The sequence below is a fragment of the Poecilia reticulata genome, chromosome 3 (genome assembly GCF_904066995.2).
Source record: "Poecilia reticulata chromosome 3, P_reticulata-male-v2, whole genome shotgun sequence".
Classification (NCBI taxonomy): Eukaryota; Metazoa; Chordata; class Actinopteri; order Cyprinodontiformes; family Poeciliidae; genus Poecilia; species Poecilia reticulata.
The window spans coordinates 19,293,767-19,314,996 of NC_088832.1; the positions used below are offsets into that span (position 1 = coordinate 19,293,767).

The following is a 21,230-nucleotide window of genomic DNA, read 5'->3' on the forward strand; positions in this document are numbered from 1 at the left end:
CAGAAACCAGCGGACTGCTCTCTGTTCTTATCAAGACGAGGCTGAGGAGGGAATCTGACATATAAACTCAGTTAAGTTTTTACTGGTTTTGTTTTTAAAACACCATTAACGTAAGCAGTGTAACTATATATGGTATATTTGGCGTTTGTCATCTCATGTGTGATTAATTGGAGAGTAACGGTGGAGCATTTATGCGCATTTATTGCCCAGCGCACTGCGCTTGTTTCTGCCTAACGGATCTGCACTTTAATTTTTTTCCTCTGTCAACAGTCAGCTGTTATTCCTCTACTTAAATAGATCACATTTTCTTTAGGTTTTCTCTGTGTGCTCCAAATTCATTAAATGTAAACTCATTAGAAGCCCGAGAACCATCAGGCAAATAATTCTGGTCCGACCCGAAATATTTTTACCTGTCAAATTACCTGTCAAAGCAGAGCTTCCTCCAAGGTGTCCATAACTCTTCAACACGCTGTCAGCTCCCGGTCAGAAAGACGCATTTAGTTCAATGTCCATGAGATGATATTCAGAAAGGATCTTTTATTTGATTGATTTTAGTTTCCTCTGCGATTAACTCTTTGCGTAAAGTCTATCATGTCTCCATGTGCGCCAGACAAAGGTGTTAATTATAACATGTCAAATGACAGAGGGGCTTAAAAAATAACCAAATATTCAGTTTGGTTATTTTTTTAAATTATATATATATATATATATATATATATATATATATATATATATATATGTGCACATACACATTTTAAATTTTGCCCCCCCAGATGTAGTCCTGGCCCCCCCTTTGTCCCCCCAACTTTAAAAGTCTAGCTCCGCCACTGCCAGTTGCATCACAAACTCACTTTTTTTTAAATCTACTGACTTCCTCACCCAAAACAAACAAACAAAAAAAGGGTTTTAAATTTTAAACTGGATAATAATCTTAAATGGCAAATTAACACAAGATTGAAACAACCTTTTCATCTTTATCTCTGGATATAGATCTCACAGAAAAACCTGAGGGGTGAGCAGAGAACAGTGGTTCTCAATGGGGAATCAGATATTTTTCTGTAAATTACATTTAATGGTAAAGATTTTATGCATTTACTTCAAGGCTTATTATCAACCTCTAAACGGGTGATAATACATGTTGCATATTGTACATGTAAAAATCAAAATTGAAACTTCCTATTCTAGCAAACTGAGTTGAATGAACACTCAAGTAGAAACAAAAGCAACTGATTAATGCACTTCATTCAGGAAAAGAAAATCCACGAACGATACAAACTTTTTTTTTTAGTTTAAAAACCAAACTTTTGTTTGGCAGAGCAGACACACGGCACAAATTTCCATACTTCAACTTGATTTTTATTTCACTTTTTTTATTCGCTTGATCATCATCTCCAACCCAAAGACAAGAATACACAGCATAAATTGAAAATAATCCATTTAATAGTTTACAACTTCTCATCTTTAAAGATTATTTCATATTTTCAGTCTGACATTCACACTCTCCTCGAAGCCATGGAACTGGAAAACGGGGAATCTCACGCCGCTCCCCTCCCCACCAACAAAAAAACCACACAAAAATTAATTAAAATCTGATTCGTTTTTAGACGTTTTCGGGCTGGGCGGGTCGCTGAGATGAGGGAAGGGAGTCACAGGTCATGTTTTCAGAGCAAAGTGAAATCAGTTTTTTCCACCCCCTCTTTTAAAAACAAATAGAAAAGGACCAGGATGTGCATTTAGATGCCCTTTCAAGCCCTTTACAAAACAACTTCATCCCAGCAAAGGAAGGAAAAAAACACAAGAGATCCAGATGATGGATTTGCATTTTCTTTGCCCCAAAAGTGAAACAAAACAAAAAAATAAAACAGTATTCAGGTTGTAAGCTCATGATGAACGATTTCTAATTGCACAGTCGTGCTGCCCCTCGATGGGAGAGTGATAGATTTGAACATTTAAACTTTTCTTGCATTTGCAAAAGAGGTTTCACACCAAGAGTAGAAACGACCTTATTTACAGTTCTTCACATGCAGCTCAGAAGCTGAGAGTTGAAATTGCAGCCAAAAGAATTACGTCCTATGCGGATAAAAGACAAATAGCACAGTCGTGCTCTCTCAAAGATGATTTTCTTCACACACACACAGACACATACAGACCTGACCACGCCACCGACAGGTGCTCGTTTCCTTCCTCCTCAGTTATAGTGTCCAAAGCTTTAATGTTGGGCTCTCTTCCATTTGTAAAATGTCAACAGCTTCATATAAATTATTAATCAGGTGTGATTAACATACAGCTTGAATAAGACCACACGCACACACACACACACACACAAAACACATTCAGGAATAGGTGTATGAAACGTCCTCTCACCCTGCCAGCCTTCCATTCTGCACAGCTCCCCCTTGTGTTCACTACCTTATAGCACATGCTTCATCTGGTTTACCTCCATTAAACATAAGTAGATTAAATAAAACTATTTTAAAAAAAAGCTCTAAAAGAAATAGAACATTGTATTGATTTACATTACAAAAACCTTGAGCTTCCGCATGGATTTTACAGCATCATTTTGGATTGTAAATGACAGTCAAACCATGCAGGTTAAAAGCAAACCAATTTACCATAAAGGGAACTTTACAAAAAAAAGGGAGAAAAACAATCCAGGCATGGCAGTCAGTGTCCTTGCTTTTGGATGGAGAGAAAGAGAGAGAGCGAACACACCAACACAAAAACGGGCTTCACAAAAACAAACAGTAGGTTGAAGAGAAGATCAAGAGAGCACGTAAGGCCAAACCAAAGATGCGTCTTGGCAAGGGAGCCGCTCTGCAAGAGGCCGTGGATGCGAGAGGTGTTCGAGGGGCGGGGGAGCACAACTCAAGTCGCTGCTCCTCAGTAGTACAGTGCATCATTCAGAGTGTGTGTGTGTGTGTGTTAAAGCCATGTTAAAAACACACCATCCCGAGACCTGACGAAGCCAGGGCGTGACGTCCAATCAGGACTCAGCAGGAAACCAAATGAAGCTCCATTGCATCCTTTTAAGATTACTTTTGTACATATATGCATACAATTATACTTTCCAACTAATCTTTTATGTGGATTTTATTTAATCTGATCAGCGTTTTTTTGTTTTACAACTATATACAATGTACAGGCAGATCATAAATCTTTTACAATGAATGAGTGATGATACATACTTGTCTCGTTATAGACCGACTAAATCTATTTAGACAATGTACATTGTGAGTAGTTGGAATTTTGTTTAGAAAATGATATCTAAAAAAAGGATGAAAGATAGTACAATAGACAAACATTTGTAAAAGCCCTCAGTATGTACAGAAAAAAAGCCAAAATAGCATTCATCAACAAACAGAAGAAAAACGTTCAGCAGAAAAAAGATTTCTCCATATACACATATCATGAGCTCAAAAATATTTCCAAAGCTAATAGTATATCTCTGATTTGGTCACAGAAGTTAAAAGATGAGTGAAGCATAGTGAGAGGAGTTATATCGGCGGGTCTTAGTGAGCTCAGTAATGAGATGCACAGACTGCTGTTAGTTTTCTTCATGCAGACGCTCCCCAACCCTCCATTGCATTTGGCGACTAAACAAAAGCTGCCGATGTCCTGCCACTAAAGTTAACAGAAAGAAAACAGCGTGAGGTATTAAGGTTCCTATCCCCGATGACGGCATGCTTCTGACGAGAGTGAAGACGGCTTCCAAAAAAAAAAAAATGTTTCCTTAGCTCCGACTAATAATTCAGTCTCTGTTGCTTGAAGGATTTTTTGGAGGATTTGAAAAATAACGATGCCAGCTTGTCAACGTTTGCACACATTAGCTGCCATTAACTTTGCTTTAATTATAGGATTTAAATATTACCGACTCTCGTTTTTATTAGAAATCTGAGAAAATCAAGATATAATTTGAAATATTTTAATGTAATTTACAAATTTCTGGACCAAAATTGTTGCTCAGGTTAGTGGTATTTTAGTTCAAATCTGTCACGAGCGACAGACGATGCTCACTTTTTTATTTTTTTTACCCAGCTAAAGTCAGAAAGGCACATCACTTTGATATCAGGCATAATTACTGCAGAAACAAAACAAACTCTCACAAAATCAGTGCCAATAAAGATGAGCATCCCCGACCAAAAAAAAAAAGACTTGGAAAGAAGAATTAAGAGAGGGGAAAGAAAAGCATTCAGTGCAAGTTACTACATTCAAGACAAGCTTCATTTACATGTGTGAGCATGGTGACCAAGTTCAATCAGGTTAAACAAATCAGAAACAGAAGTCAAAATGCAGTCCCGACTGATGACGCAGATGCAGGAAAAGTTTAAAATGCCGATCTCTCTCTAACACAAACGCAGCTCGTTTTCAGGTAAGCTTCAGAGCGACAACGTATTCACTGCAGTACATCAAACTTACTGTTCTGTACAGATCTACAAGCTGTCGATTCCCTACGAATGAGGTGTTGGGTGAGGGGAAATGTTCTGAGCCCAGCCACAGAGTCGGATGAAGCGGTTTACAAACAGAATCAGAAAAATCCCCCCCCCTCCTCTCCCTCGGAGCTTAAAGTCCAGATGTGATTGTGACCCCAGCACACATGCATTTAGCAAATTAATGTAATTCAGAATGAATACAACTCTGAAGTTATATTGTTGACAGTGTGGAGAAAGAAAAAGTTTTCAAAGTTGTTCCTGCTGCCATCATAGGAATGATGGTTTGTGAAAGCAAAGCCAATCCTACCGATCAAGGGAGCAAATGCCTCAAACTGCATTTTAGGATTATCAAAAAAAAAAGGAAAGAAAGAAAGAAAGCCCAAAGGGGGCAACACTTTTTCAGAGGTAAAGTGTGCCACAGTGGACGGTGCGCATGAATCCTTCTGGGTGTGGTGATGGAGGAGGGGTGTGAGAAAAATACATCAGCATACTAAAAAAATAATTAAGAGCGGAAAGAGAAAGTTCAATGATTGATATGTTTTTTTTCCCCCAATTACTCTTGTAATGCCAACAGGGTCTTCGTAACATCTCCTCTATCCTCCTGATGCTCTGCTGCTTCCCATGCAACTCGAGGGCAGCGGTCTGCAGTGATGTCACAGGGCGGTCCGTTGGAAGAAAGGGTGGGAGGTGAAGAACGTGTGGGAGGAGGGGAAAAAAAGAAAAAAAAGGTTTTCATAGTTCCCTTGGTGGGGCTTTTTGGAGGCAGCAGGAGCCGGTCATCACTGCCACGACTGCGGGGGGAAGTTATTAACCTCTGCCAGGTCCTGCACGGCCGAGCCTTTGTGGGTGTAGGTTAGTTTGATCCTCATTCGTAGTTGTTGCTGAAATTTTAAGGTTTTGATTGTAAAAACAGAAATCGTTGTAAAAAATTTTTTTTTTAAAAATAAAAAAAAATCATGGAAGTTGTAAATATGGGTGTGTTGCTATGAAACTAAAATATAAAAGAGATATTTGAAAAGAAACTCACCTTCTGTGGGTTGAGAACTCTGATGACCTGTGTTACGGCTCCCTGGTTGAGAGCTGGGACGACGTTACTGCTGGGGGAAAGGAGCTGCAGCTGGAATGTCTGACGAAAAACAACAATTTCAGATGAAACAATAACGCACGTGGAAAAAAAAAACGCTTTAAAATGACGAGTTTAGTTAATTTCTAATAGATGGGTGTCGAGGTCAAATGACTGTTACGTTTTAAAAATTTAGGCAAATCTAGGAGCATTTACTGTATGTTCCACAGAACCCCAACAATTTCTTCATTTTAAGGAAAAAAAATATGTTTTATTAAAATGCTGCAAAAACAGGGAAAAAAAAAGCTTGTGATATGATAAGACCCAAGGTAAAAGTCCAATACTTGTAATACTAACACTAATAATTCATTAACATCCATTTATTTTAGTTAAAACATAATTTTTATTTATTTATTTTTTTAACCTTCTCAGCAGTCACAACTGCTTTCCTTCATTGCAGCCTGGATGTGTGTGTGTGTGTGTGTGCGTGCGTGCGTGTGTGACAGTTTTGCAAATGCAAGCTATGCTCATGTCCACTCATTGGTCAGCTTAGTCCAACCCAATTTGAATGCAGAATATTGAGACATTGCTTTTAAACACACCAAATTTTTTTTTTTGTTTTGCCAAGCTGTTTATAAGACCTTTCATTATTTTGTATGTCATAGATGCAGCAGCCGAACAATTAGAATTCATCATAAATCTTAATTTTCAGTCAAATTTAGGATTTCAAAACATAAACTTGTGTAAAATAGCTTGTTATCTTTGGGGACAAATTAAACATAAAAAAAAAAAAAAAAGAATACAGTAAACGAGTGAGACGTCTGTCATGTAGAGGATTGTTGTGCGATTACCTTTGGTACTGCAGCCTGAAAAACAAAGTCGGTCATTTCAGCCTCTGTTGAGTTGGTGGCGTGGATGGTGATGACTGCGATGTTTGGGTTAGGGTTAGCTCTCTCAAATGTGAAGTCTATTTTTAGACCATTCTTGTTGTATGCAGTCATGGAAGGAATACCTAAGCAGGAGATTCATGGAAATCATTTCACAATAAGATCAGAGTTGCCAATGCAATAAAAATCTCACCAAAAAGGCCAACTAAAGCCTCATAATAAGCAGATTTCTTTTTAAAAAACTACAGCATATTTGTAGCTCAGAGGAGGAACACACTCCTACCTGCAGCTGCAATGTCATTGAACAGGGGTTGTGAAGTGAGGCCGTCCAGCAGGAAAGGCGGCTGGGAAGTGGGCACTGAGGGAGCGGGTGCAGGCGCCGGACCGCCTGAGGAAGTAACGAAATCAAATATGCTTTTCTAGATGTTTTAGAAAATATTCTTTCATAGATAAAAGTCCTTTTTTAAATCAATGTCCAAGTTGGCTCTTTACAAGTGTACACTACAGCAGAGAGATTTATTATACAGAGTAAAAAGTTAACTTGAGGTTAAGTTAGATCCAGAAGATCAAGTTAACACTGACAACAAAATCAAAAATTTACACCAAGTCGTTGATTTTTCCTTTAAACAGATTAAGAGAGCGCTTTCAGGTGAGCGTCGTACCGCTTAGTGAAAGGTCACCCAGGAGGTCAAGCAGCTCTCCTCCAGCTGAGGCAGGCTTTGTGGGAATCGTAGTCTGGATTACCGGCACCACATCGTTTCCTCCCAGCAGGTCTAACAAATCATTAGCCTACAGAGGAAAGACAACATGGAGACTCGGTCAATACATGTAATCATTTAGTAGATTAACAAATAATAACACTATAGAAAGTTTGAGACAAATTAAAACAGTTTCAGTTGAAAACTTTAGTAAAAAAAAAAAAAAAACAACTTATAAAGTCAAAGGCTGTCAGTGTTGATCTAGGTGTTTAACTTGCATATTAATAATAAATATTCTTTGAAATTTTTCTCACTTGGTTTGTTGGTTGGGTGACAGGCGGTGGATGTTTTGCCTCCACCGTAGATGGCTCAGTCTCTCCGTTTGTCTGTACGATTTCTGTGGGACCGTTGGAGGCCGTCTTCTCCATGATGGGCATACGTTCAAGAAGAGCTGGTCTATAAAGGAATATATATATATACATATACCTGCTTAATAGCATAAACAAGGTCAGTCTATCTTTGTCATCTTTAATTTGTGTTTTTCACCTGGCTGGAATGTTTTTACATCAGATTTCAACACTTTCCTGCAGTGTGTCATAAGCTTCATAATTATTAATAGCATGTATATAAGACTTTTGCTACAACATTCCTTTTCAAGGAAAACATTTTAAAATTTATACTTTTCAGTGAAAAGGTAATTTGCATGATGTAAAAAATATTTAGATGTTCCTGAACATACAATTTTAAAGCAAAAGCTATAAATCACAAAGTAAACGAACGATGCTGCAAATTTCAGACATAACATCATTTAAAACCTACCTAGTATAAAAAATATGTAAGCATTTAAAATTTTACAGAAATGAGCAAATACAAAACTCTAAATGTTCAGAAACCCTGAATATGGATGTTCTACTTTTTCATTTTGTTAGACATCAGGAAGCTTCACCTCATGTGGTCGTATTTCTTGAAAAGTGCGTTGTACTCCACGGCTCTCTGCTGAAGCTCCACGTCAATGCTACTCCCGTATATTGAAACCACCTTTTTGATTCGGCTAAAAACACAAACAGATTTTTTTTAAATTATTAAAAATGTCACATAGAAAAAAAAAAAGCATAATAATTAAAAGTCAAATTGCAGCCAAAGCTAAAAGCGCTACTTAATCATTAATTAACCTTGACTCCAAAGTGACATGGGCAAAACAAAAAATTATCTTGTAATCATTTGTGGTCTAAACTACGGAAGAAGTTTAGGGCCAAAAAAAAAAAGAAAAAAAAATGAATTCTGACTTTAATCTTAACTGAAATCATTTTTAGCAGACTGCACATTTTACCCAATAAAATTTAACATCTTCTCTTGAATACAATGTTCATATCTTTATGAAAGATGAATGATTCTGCTGCGTTTTTGGTTACTGCAACATGATTAAGCAGAAAGCTCCAATTTAGAAATTTAATCTGGAAAAGTATTTTTGTTTAAGTAACCACTCTTGACCTACAGCAATCTGGCCACAACTTTGTTCATGTATTAGTTTTTTTGTTTAGTTTTTTTACAATGATCTAAAATCAAGATTATCAAAAAAGCTCCTTAAAAGTTGCAGTGGATATGGCTTCACTTATACAGCTAATCTCAAACATCTGTTTGACAAAGTAAATCATGTGAGACAAAGTCATCCGTCTCTGTGAGTCATGGTTGACTCCGTCCAACAAGGCCAATAGTAAATATTTTTAGATGATGTATAATCTTACGATATGGAAGCCGACTGCAATAAAATATCATAAAACTGCTGCAGAAAAACTGAAACTGTCAGGAAAATAAATGCAGAACAACAAAGGAGGGAAACATTCACTCACTTCACGCTGCTGAAACGAGTCGACAGCTTCATGATGGCGGTGAGGGAATAGCCGCGGGTCACGGGCGTGGACAGATTGGACACCAGAAGACCTTCCAATACATCCAGAACTTCGTCCTCAGTCACCTGAGGAAACCACAACGTTCACCAGTGTAGTGATTCAAACAGGACTCTGTTTCATGTCTAGTCAGGATTTCTCCAAAAATACCTGGATGGGCTCCTCTTCCTCACACTGCCCTGATACCAGGAGGTCTCCGTATTCTCCTATGCACCACGACGCAACCTGCACGAGAGGTTGCTGGAAGACAGACGGAAAACGCCACGAAGTTTATTCTGGATACTTAACATGGTCTGAAAATGTAAAATATCAATTACATTCACGGCGTACGCTTAATCGTAGATCAAACCAGAGCTTCTCTGACCTGTGAAATGTCGTCCAGCAATGCTTTGTAAAGTCTCTGAACCGTATACGCGTGCATCTCCACGGAGTTTGTGATGAGCTGGATCAGGTTGGGAACAGAGTCGTCTCGCACGTAGCTCCCTGCCTAAAACCGGTGACGCAAAGACAAACTCAAACTAGACGGCTTGCAGCCATGACTTTAGGGATTGCAAAGTTTCTGTAGCATACACACCGTTGTCAGTACTCTCATAATGGTGTCTATGTGCCATCTTTTCGAAGGAGCATATCTGTGAAGCAAAAGAATGAAAACATTTATCAAATAAATGGAAAAGTTATCCAACACTGTGGATGCAGGAAGACAAATGCTGTCAGAAAACAAATGGTATCAGCAAAATCTGTCAGACGATGGATCACTCATTTTATCATCATACAGCATTCCATATTTCTAGGATGTGGAAACTTTACAGATGGGGTAACATATAGTGACTTCATTCTGTAATGCTTCAAAAAAACAACAACAAAAAAGCCTGAAATGACCCAGCCCAGGAGGGAGTGAGACATTAAAATCATTCTAAAGTATCCTGAGTGCATGGAGAATGTTTGGCCTTACTTCTCAGCAGCTAGAAACACTCCTGATGCACAGTCTGCCTTGAATTCTGGGTCACAGGAGTCCAGGAAGTAGAGCAGCTCCTTCATCATGCCTCTGATGTTGTTGCCGTTCACGAGGGCAAAACTCAGCTCCATCGCACGTCTGCACCGAAACAGAGCATTGCGTCAAAAACAAGGCGACGAGTGGAAAAGAAGTCGAAGAAAAGCGAGATGTGACCTCTTAATGGAGACGTCCAGATCTTTTAAACAATCCACAATGGTGCTCCGATGCCTCTGCACCGCATTGTGATCCGTTTGTACCGTCTTTAGTAGAGATGTCAACGCCACATATCTGGAACAAGGGAGTTTTCAATGAAATGGAATAACTGGGCTTACTACATCTTTATTTAATCCACTCATAAAAGATCAAGATTGCTAAATAAAGTAATTACCTTATATTTTTGTCATTGTTAAGAAGGAAGCGACCTAGTATGTTAATGGCCAAAACCTGAAAGGAAGAAAAAAATAAAGTATTTAGAAGAGCGAAATCAGAAAGAAAGAAAGAAAGAAATACTAGAGGTTTGCCTTAAAACAAAATAAACAAAAAAAATTAAAAATCTCTCACCCTCAGTCCACTTTCAGACTTGATGTCCATTATGGTCAGTACAGTCTCATACAGGATTGCATTACCTACATTTTTACTCGTCTCTGTGTTTGTTGCAACCTGCAAAACAGCCGTTGGTGAGCCACACTTTAAGCAATGCTCCTTTAAAATGACTAAATATATCAAAGCAATTAATACTTTTCATTCTAACCTGTGCGAGAATGTCATTCATTGCTTCACTGGAGTCGTCATCATTCTTGCCTAAAATTCTCAGTAGTCTCAATATCCGCACCTAAGGAAGAAAAAAAACATCCTGTAATGACAGTAATTCTCTTCTCTGGGCTTGATAACTACATGTCAGAACCGGTTTAGATCTTAGTGGCTTATTCAATTACAACAAAAGGTGTTTTCTTTGTGTATAAATTAAATACACAAGTGCTGAAAACAGTTGAGTCAAACTGCAGTTTTAATAATGAAGACTTGCCTGCAGGAAAGGGTCGCTTATGCCCGACACATCATGTTCAGGAGAATATCCAGACATTATTAGGTTCTTGAGGATTCTCACCAACTGTGGAACCAGCTATAAAAAACCCCCCCACAAATACCAACAACAGAAGAAATAAAAAGAGGAGAGGTCACAATATTATGCACAGATCCCAGACTTACACCTGAACAATGTTTATAAATTAACTTATTAATAATAAAGTGACAAATATTCAAATGTGGGGAGTGAAACAGTGTTGGAGTTTCTGTTAACTATGGTGAAGAAAATGTATTAAAACATTTGTGCAAAAATTAAAATTGTAAGGGTGTGAAATTAAAGGGAACTGGTCGTTTCAAAGTGAGCAGCCTCTTGGAAAAGCAAAATATTTAAAATAATTATCTAAACTCTCAGTGTTCTTGAAGGAAATGTAATGTTGAGAATCTAGACATTAATATGTAGCAGCAGGATATCGTCGAGTCATCTTAGTTTGATCACATAACAGAAAACGGGTCCATACCGTCATAAGAACCATAATCAATGAGGGGAAATGAAAGTTTTCATAATATAGAATGCATCTGATTTTATTATAGGTGAGATTTGTGCTTAATGATTATTTAACTCCAGGATTTAATAAAAAATGCCCAACTAAATAGAAAAATCTGCTAATATTTAATAAGAAAATGCATGGATACAAAATGGAAGTAGGTTGGAAGAAAAATGGCAAGAAATGGATACAAATTGTCAAAGGAGCAAAATATCAAATTTAGGCTCTGACTGTAAAAGCATGTTGGGTTCAAGTATTTGACTATTAAAGTTAGTTTTTTTACACTTTAAGAAATGTGCAAAAACTACTTATTAAACATTGGAAAACAAATGAAAAGTAGTTTTCTGTGTTAGTCATTTCTAAAACATTTGTAGTGGAGCAGTTTGGCATCAAAAAAACAAATCAGATAAAATAATTTTCAGGTCTTTGTAGTCTTAAACCAAAAAGAAAGAAACACATAAGCCTTTTAGATAAAAATGTGTAAGCGAATACCAGACCAGGCTTATAGAATGTAAATAAAAATGTTGCACAAATCAGACAAGAACACTTTACAAATATGGCCAGATATAAAATTACATCCCATTAATATGTTTGCATACAGGGCTAATTATACTACCACTACATAGTGCGACTTGTGGCCATCAACCATAAACCGCCAATTTAAGTCTGTGATTAAACGAGTTGCACATTAAAAGTAGTGGGAAATGTTTTTGACGAATGGATCAAAAACAGTTTTGTATAATATTTAAAAAAACACTGACATAGTAATGATCACCGTACAATATAAAGAAACCAAAATTCTAACTGAAAACAAGACATGACATTACTGAACACAAGTCTGGGTACGTGTGAGGTGACCGTGAGGAGTGAGAACTATTAACAGCATGCACCAGCTATGAGATCAGAATGTACTCTTACCTTCTCATTCTAACACAATGCAGGAATTGTAACAAAGACAAATGACAGAAAAAATATGAAGTAGATGTTAGGGAGGGGAAACTGGTAAAATCATTCACTTTCAGAGAGCTTCAGATAATGTTCAGAATTATGAGCATGAGACGCGGCGGCCTAGTTTGTTACACTCGTATAGGAAAGGAACAGCAGCAGTCGAGAAACAACATGGGGGAAAGACAGTGGGAGGAGATTAAAGATTATCTGAAACTAGGAGAAGACCCGTATCATAATCTGGTTTAACATATCTGCCGATCTAAGTCCTAAAAAATAAAATGTGTAACTGAAGGAGAATGAAATGTGACATGAGTTTCAGACAAATGTGCCAGTAGCTGCTTGACTTTTTTTTTTTGTGCGACACAGACAGTCCGTACCTTTCTGAAGTGGGCCAGCATATCAGGACTTCTTTCACACATCTCGGTGAGGAGGACGACAGATGTATGCAGAACACCTGAGAAGACAGGTGGGGCAGGTGATTTTCATTCACGTGCAAATCTACAAATTGCTCATTAATATTTGTAATTAAAATGCATTTAATGCCTCACTGCAGTAAATGCGATGCACCAGTTGTAATCAGTTTCATAGTCCTAACTAGCTTTATTGGCTGCACCTGTGAAAGTCTGTCTGTCATTTTACACTGCAGCACAAAGAGCAACAACATAATATTGCTGTAATTCACAAGGTCACTCATTGCATCTCTGAATTTACAAGGCAAAATAATTCCTCCACGGCAGTAAGTGTTAGCGACGGCCACCAAACAGTAGAAGGCCGCCACACTGCTACTATTTACATACATTGGAAAGAATAAAAAACACAAACCAATATTCAGGAGATGTTAACCTTGCAGCATTTCCCTCTCCAGCACTGTCAGAAATACTAATACCAGCCTTTATGACCACTGTGTGACTCTCCTGACCCGAACCGATAGAGAATCTTCAAGACGACAGACTTTAAACTAAGCAGACGAGTTAAAACCTGTTATTTTAACTTTAACTTGTGTTTCTTATCTCCTCTGCAGAGCCACAGGGTGAAAATATACTGTATATACTGTATATACTCCAACTTCTTAGAAACTGCATAAAATTTTTATTGGCAGCAAGACATAATCATCAAAACTATCAGCAATAAACAAGCAAATTAATTTCACCTTTCATGCAGCAAATCTATACAGGGGTTTCACTTTAACTGAGTTACTGAAATATATTTTTCTGTTACTGTAATTTATAATGATGTGAGCAGAAGACTTGATCCATTAAATTACCTTTCGATGACAGTTATAAGCAAATATAGTGGTACATATTAGAGTTTAAGCAATTAACCAAGTTTCAAGAGTAATTCCATTTGTAAACATAAAAAGTTTGTGATTCCCTGCTTGGCTTAATCAGCACGATGCTGATGGTTTAAATATTACTGCTGCATGAGATTTGGCACTAGGATAATTTCAAATAAAAGACCAAATTAGCTAAACACGACATCGCCGATTCGGTATTCAAGCAGAAAGTCAGAATCCTTTGCGTCCAGCCAGTAGAACAGAACCAACACAAGGTAATGTTTTGCGTAAACATCAGCGCTGATCTTGATCTTCTTAAACTGTGGGCAGCGCAGCTTGGCCCAGTACAGACCTATCTTTCAACGTAGCTGCCTTCAGTTCAGCCCCCCTCCCCGGGGCATTTACTGCACACCTTCCTCTTCTGTCAACTTACTGATGCCACGAAGTCTTCATTAGAGAACCTGTGGCCATTTAAAAACAGCTCTTCAAAGGGCCAGGAGTAAAGCTGCACCAATAACTAAATACACCATTGTCCTATTTTATGGTCATTTCATCGAAAACAAAACTATCCAACAGACGCATTGTGTTATTTTATCTTATTTGCCCTGTGCTCCATACAATAGGCTGCACACAAACCTAAGTGTTTGGCAGGTCAATAGGTTCCAATGTCCTCTGCAAAGGACGTGTCAAGAAGGTAGTTGTACTCGACGTGGCACTGTGAGTAGAAGGAAACTGGACGGATTCTGCATTTCTGTGGGACGACCCCGTTTCCCAGGTGGCCGTCAGCTGGCCTCCGACGTTCAGTTTCCACTTACCGTGGTTCTTCTCACTCAGCAGGTTTTTTGTGGCTGGAAGAAACATTTCCATGAGCTCTGGGACCTTCCTGATGACATGGACAGCACACAGCGCTGCCTGTTACAGATTGAAATAAGAGATGGTTGAGCATTGTTTCTTATTCCATTTCACCTTTACGTTTCATCTGTAAACGTCTAATTTTCACATATGAAAGCACAAAAACCAAACAAAGTGAAGCTTACCTTTTTCCTCAAGTACGAGTTGGACGTTTTAAGCAGCTTCTCTACCTCCCCCGCCAGGTCACGACACATTTCTGAGGACCCCATGCAGCCTAAAGTGCACAAAGCCAGGCCTTGGACGTACTGTGTGCTGTGATTCAAATCACTGGTGTGGAAGAAACGAATCACATAAGCCGTGGAAACGCAGCAGAATAAAATGGAGCCGTTTTAAATATTGTAATACAGACGGCCACATGAGGTTAGAGCACATTAGGAAGATGATGATTTAGCGAGGAAAAGCAAAATCTCTACAACAGAGAACAGCTTATGATGTTGTTTCGTGTTTCAGTAGTAAACAACTCAAGATCTGAGTTTTCATCTAAATCACCACTTCACACAGCTGTGTGCAGTTTGAGTTTCACTTACTTTTTAATGCAGTTTGTCATTAGTAAATGAACATCCTGTCTCTCGTCCAGAAGAAGCATAGCTCCCAAATAACCTATCCGTTTGTCAGTGAACTTTTGGGATGCAATCAGCTTCAGACACTCCAGCTAGAGACAAGACAAAGAGTCACAACACACTCAGGTCATCATCTCTGAAACGTCACGTTCACTGGAAATCAAATGAGATTTAATCCTCTTAGTCAGACACACACACCTGCCCAAAGTGGGCTGGGTAGCCCAACATGTGCATATAAAGTAACTTTGCCACATTTCTGCAACGGTATGTGTTGTCTTCCTCTCTGAAAGACGAGCGGATAGCAGCACACTCTTTCTGGATCATCTCTCGCTCCTCTGCCTGGGTCCGTGCCGTCCGGATGGTCCGGATCAGCTCCCGCAGTCTGATCGGAGCTGGCATTCTCTGGAGAACACAGAAGATTGAAAAGGGTGTTACCTACCGACACGAGACCACATCACGCTCAAAACAGGAATCAGTCCTCTAGGAATTGGCAAACAGCCACCATTAATTACTTAAAACACCTAGTGTGTAGTACATATTAAAAGTGGAGTGGCATAAACTAAGATTACTCACCAAAACTACCAAACAAAGTGCAAATAGTCAAAAAATTGATCAATTTTTTGGGAATGAAATAATCTTCTTCGCCTGAAGTTCATTCAAAGTGAGAACAATTTTGTGATTGGTTCACTTTTTGCTTGCAAAAACTGTGCGTTGGTTTCAGGACGCTGAACCCCTCAGCAGAATTAAGAGCAGAAACAGGCAAGAAGAACGAGTGAAATTTAATTCCCTCCACAGAGAAGCTTCTAGGAGCACACAAGCACAAAGTTTAAAATATTTATGAAGACAGCATGCTTTGTCGTGAAAAGAAATTTTGCACTAAATACCGAACATTAAAATGAATGAAAATAAGATACAAAGGGAAAACGAAGCAAAAAGAAAAGTGTGAAAGCTGCACAATCACTTTGTTCCAAAATAAATCACTTGCGATATAAAAATCAGATATCTGTACTTCCTTTATCCAAAATCTTCTAATCAGTTCAAAGTCTGGAAGCGTAGCTCTGGAGATAAAATGGTAATCCTCTTCAAAATGTCAATAAACCAGAAGATTTCACATCTTTGCAACACTAAAATATAAAAAGCTACGACTGCAGCTCAGGTCAACGTGATTAACAAGCAGACCAACACCTGTAGACTCATTGCAGCAGGTCTAACTACTCGCATCACATCGAAAGCTGTGCAGAATATTAATTTATAGGAACTTTTCTGCTTCCTTCACGCTTCAGCTGATTACAAAACTGGCGTAGTTGATGCAAAAGCAGCTGAATTTAAGCTGAACTGGAAAAAGTAAAACGTAAAATTCCACCTTATGATAGAGTTGGAAACAATTTGTGCAGAAAGCATGCCCAGTGCTCAGTACACCCCTATGTAACTTTAAAAGAAGAAGCTGCGGGGCCTTATGTTTGAATATCAACAGCATGCTAATCATGCCTGCATGTGTCTAACACAGAGCCACAGACATGCACATGGGAAAAAAAGAAAAAAGAAAGTCGGATAAAAAGACGAACTTCTGTATGCCGTTATTAAAAAAATAATAAAAAGATTTCTTTGTTGTTTAATTTCCAACCAGAATTTTCAGTAGTGTTATCAACCTAAAAGGATCATTACTGCAGCCCTCTGACTTGCACATTCTGTCTTCGTTTGTCACTGAAGCCTTTTATCATAAAGAGTAGTCACACAATGAAGGTGAAAAGTCACAAAAAAATATGGTAATTACCTTTAGAGCGCATGGATTTTACCTTTGGTTTCATGAAATGGAGAGGATGTTTGTTAAAAAGGAACAACGCTTTTTCACGCACAACACAGGGCCTTTAGAAAAATCACTATAAACTACCAGATGAACTTCTGATATAAAATCATTTTGGTATTTTCATTAGCATGCGACTCTGGGAAGGACTTTAAAACAGCCTGCCAACACTTTCACTGAAACATGAGGAGCGAATCGTAAAATCATAAAACCAAACTGACAGTTAAAGATGTGAGATGGTTTAGTTAATAACTATCAGTTTTTGATTTGTCATCTCTCCCTTCAGCCTAAACACTCTCAAACAGTAATTTAGATGTTTTACAGCACATACAGGCAACACTTGGGATTGGCACTGTCGATTTTATTTCATCATAATATCCTGTGGCAATTATATAATCATAAAAATTACTTGAAATTTAGTTTTAAAAAATGCCAACATTTCATTTCAATACAAACATACGTCTCTACATAATATCAGTCATGCAAACGCAAGAACTGCTCTAAAACTAAAACTTAGCCATCACCACATCAGTTGCATAAAGTAATTTAAACGTACCGCTAAACAGCACACAATAACTTCATTCAATCTCAATTTCAAATTTTATTGACTTCCCTGTGCAGTGAAGCGTAAAGTCCAGAAGGAATTCATCCACAAAAAGCCTAAAATATGAGCATTTCTGTGTTATATCCAGATAAATTTGTCATTTTCAATTTCCTTAAGCAGTGAGATTTGGATAACTTTTTAACTTTGCAACCAAAATAAAATTTTTTTTTTAAAAACAAAAAAAACGGCCTTACAACATTTTAAATTACAAGTTGTGATTTGGTCAGTTCGTTGTGGTAACGGCTGACAGAGAAAGAAGGATCCGGACCGAGGGGGGAAAGGGAAGGTCCTTTGTTGAAAAAAAAGTGGTGTGTTGCAGCTGCTATTCTAAGAATTCACTTTGATCAAACAGGAACAGAGAGGGTGGGCAGCCAAGGCCACACTTTAATAAAGCCAGAGAGCTAGTCTGTTCTAACACCATTTAAATTACCTGAGCTGAATGGACTCAGTGTTGGGCTCCGTGAATCATGATAAAGCATCTCTTGCTGTGCTTATAATCAACACAAAAGATAAATCTAGCTACTGCCAGGAGCTGATTGAATTACAGTACCATGTTTTTGCAGTGCAACAATATAATTTACTACAATCAACATCTATTTTTCTTCTTTTCTTTTCTTTTTTTTTTGTTTGTGAAAAAACAACCCATTACTGCCATTTTCTGTAATTGCCATGTAACCGAAACAGGGAGTAGAGTTCAGGGGGGAAAAACAACATCAGATGGATGTGAAAGACAAAGGTGTTTACTTATTCTCAAAAAAATGTATGAGGTGGTGATCAGGGAGAATAATAGACTTCTAGCAGTTTGCACTAAAACAAGAAAATCACAAACAGACATGTCAAAGCCTACAGGTTCGTCTTCCTTAAACACTTTCAATCATAACTTAAAAACAAACAAAACCCAAATCAGCATTTTTGGGTCATGTTATGAAAGATCCACCAACACAAATTTATCAGGGACAAAGCAATCGAAAGGTCCAAAGGCAAAACCCTACAACATGCGTATTTGTGTTACAAACAAATCCTTCTTCCTGTTGGCACAGTAGAGACAGCAACAATTAAAAAAAAAAAACTACTCCCATTTTTCCACAGAGGAGTTGACTTACTGACTCACATCAAATGTAAACTCAAGAGATCAGGCACCATTTATATGGCTTTGTATGAAAACACCAAATGAAATTAATGAAACATCACAGGAATGTGTTGCAACAGATGATTCATCTTACTCGCTTTTTTTTTTCTTTTCTTAAAGAAGAAAACGTGATCAAGCCTTTGTGATCAGCTCAGCATGTGCACTGTAAACAAATTCATGCATAAAAACACAAATAATAGAAGTGTGGTTAATGTTGGCGAACTTCTACACAGACACACACACACAGGCTTCTACAGTAGTCACAACTCTTGTCGGTTGTGTCGAGAGGAAAAGGATTTAATCCCATAATTGTTCACAAAAGTCACGATCAAACTGTCTTTTCAACACAATATGTTAAAACATGTTAATGCTGAATTATATTTGCACTGGAAAAAGCTGCAGCCTGAGGAAGCAGCAGCCTCTCCTCCTCACGGAGACTACGTCTCTATTTTGCATGTTGCCATAGGGTCTGTTGTCTTTGTCTTTTGGGGATTGAGGCGTGGTTGTCTACTTTAAATCCAATTAGGCTGCTATGCATCGTTCAAAAGCTACATTTCCAATGAGAGCATCAATTAAATCACAGGAAAAAAATGTTGCACTAAAGTTGTAGGGAGCTTGTAGAGTTAAAACACAGACAATGTGAAGAGTAGGCTAAATGAAATGCTACTTTTGGGCTGCAATTTGTGTGTGTGTGTGTGTGTGTGTGTGTGTGTGTGTGTGTGTGTGTGTGTGTGTGTGTGTGTGTGTGTGTTTTTAATCAGAAACAGACAATCAATCAATGCTTCATTGAAAGAAGTTCTTTAGCTGGTGTCCTAATTACAGCATAATCACCGGCTAATTATTTTTATTTTTGCACACGGATTTGTTTGTTTTATTTGACTCTGCATACCAACATGACATAATTCCAACATCATTTTCTACTGTGGATCAAATTGTAGAATAAAACAATTGCTTTATGCTACGATTTACCTGCACCTGCTTCAGAAAGCAACAAAATGACGTGCGTGGCTGCAAGATTTCATCTTTTCAAAATGAATAAACTGGAATAGAAAACCAAAATCCCAAATCAAAACACAAATAAGTAGCTAAATTAGGCATACAAGTAGATAAAAATGACTGTAAAAGAGGTGAGGCACTCCTGAAAAGCCCATGTACACCTGCTGAACGTCACCGTGGTTAGCTCACTTCCTCCTTCCAGCTGACTTCCTCAACAATAACACACTTTGTGCACCAATTTACACCAACAAGACCACTGTGTGTAAAGTAAAAGCCTATATGATAATAGTCTATTAAATCGATACAACGTCAACGCCAGGAAAGCCTCTCTTAAAACTTTAGTAAATCCACGTCCACGTCGTCAGCACATTAGCAAAGCTGCCGATAGCTTCCTGGATTTCCCCAAATGCAACGTTTGCTTAGGGGTGAATTACTCTACACGTCGTCAAAAGGTATTAAAAGACTTTCCCAAGCACACGGAACAATGTCTGAAGTTACAGAAGGAAAGCACACCTGTGAAGAAGTAGCTATCAGCGAGCTAACCCTGATATATTAGGGAACTTGAAAGGACAAGGTATCAGTTTGACATCACAGCGTCACCGTGACTGAAAAAGTCTCTTTAAACTAATGTTTATATTGACAGCATAACATCAGACGAATGGAAAACAGGACCGGGGTCACTTAAGCCCCCCTCTAATTACCGATTGATCTGAACATGATGCAGTTTAGGCCTTCTTAGCTTTAGCTAGCTCCCTGACATTTCTCTGTCAAATACACCAGTTACCGTCGAAATTAAAAGACGACCAAAGGTTTTTCTTACTTATCAAGAGAATAATCACTATGTCCTACCATTTTAAGTTGTTACGACTTGTACGACTTAGTCAGTAGTCACACCACAGCAGTGCACATACCTAGCCCAGCAACTTAGCTGCTGACAGGCACAACCCCGGTGCACTGAGGGCTGCGACTTCCTATGCAGCGCCTAACTGTCAGTTGACATCGCAAGTACAATCAAAAGCACTCGTATTTAATTACAAGTAGAGACACTTCCACATATTTGTGACAACATGGTACTTTCTAAATGTACTTACGAGCCGTAATGATGCCAGAAAAGAACTGGAATCGTCTCTATTAGCAATGGAGGGAGGAACACACTAGACATGCAAAATGGTGGCTACTCTAGCCTCAGCACATCTACTGCAGGCGGAGGATTACGCTGACAGAGGTTGGTCAAAGACGGGAGTAGGGCAGGTGGACGTGGCATATAATCAACAGCACTACTTCAAAATTCCCATTTTGCCATTTAGAATTGAATAAATGACAATTAAAACAACGTATGTAATTAAACATAGAGACAGACAGGACAAACAACCATGCACACACATACACACTCACACCTAGGGACAATTTAGACAGAAACATTAACCTAACAGTCATGTTTTTGGACTGTGGGAGCA

At 38.3% G+C, this 21,230-nt stretch overlaps 1 protein-coding gene across 1 annotated transcript; it reads right to left on the bottom strand.

Moving 5' to 3' along the window:
- Positions 1-1,349: 1,349 nt before the first annotated feature.
- On the bottom strand, positions 1,350-20,992 carry ap1g1 (adaptor related protein complex 1 subunit gamma 1). The gene is made up of 23 exons (XM_008405352.3): positions 20,865-20,992; positions 15,439-15,642; positions 15,208-15,332; positions 14,806-14,947; positions 14,584-14,680; positions 12,873-12,949; positions 11,004-11,099; positions 10,731-10,811; positions 10,541-10,639; positions 10,368-10,423; positions 10,154-10,267; positions 9,938-10,078; positions 9,560-9,614; positions 9,350-9,472; positions 9,136-9,225; positions 8,929-9,053; positions 8,025-8,129; positions 7,393-7,534; positions 7,043-7,169; positions 6,664-6,768; positions 6,345-6,505; positions 5,458-5,556; positions 1,350-5,311 (listed from the first exon to the last, which is right to left on the bottom strand). Exons 2-23 carry the CDS (start codon positions 15,637-15,639, stop codon positions 5,210-5,212), a joined length of 2,463 nt encoding a protein of 820 aa, XP_008403574.1. The 5' UTR covers positions 15,640-15,642; positions 20,865-20,992; the 3' UTR covers positions 1,350-5,209.
- Positions 20,993-21,230: the final 238 nt, after the last annotated feature.

What these genes read in the sequence shown, in the direction of transcription:
- ap1g1 (XM_008405352.3), bottom strand. Translation starts at nt 15,639, where the DNA reads ATGCCAGCTCCGATCAGACTGCGGGAGCTGATCCGGACCATCCGGACG. An exon ending in AACAATGACAAAAATATAAG is followed by an intron (nt 10,268 to 10,367) that starts GTAATTACTTTA and finishes CCCTTGTTCCAG; the next exon opens with ATATGTGGCGTTGACATCTC. An exon ending in TTATGAGAGTACTGACAACG is followed by an intron (nt 9,473 to 9,559) that starts GTGTGTATGCTA and finishes CACCGGTTTTAG; the next exon opens with GCAGGGAGCTACGTGCGAGA.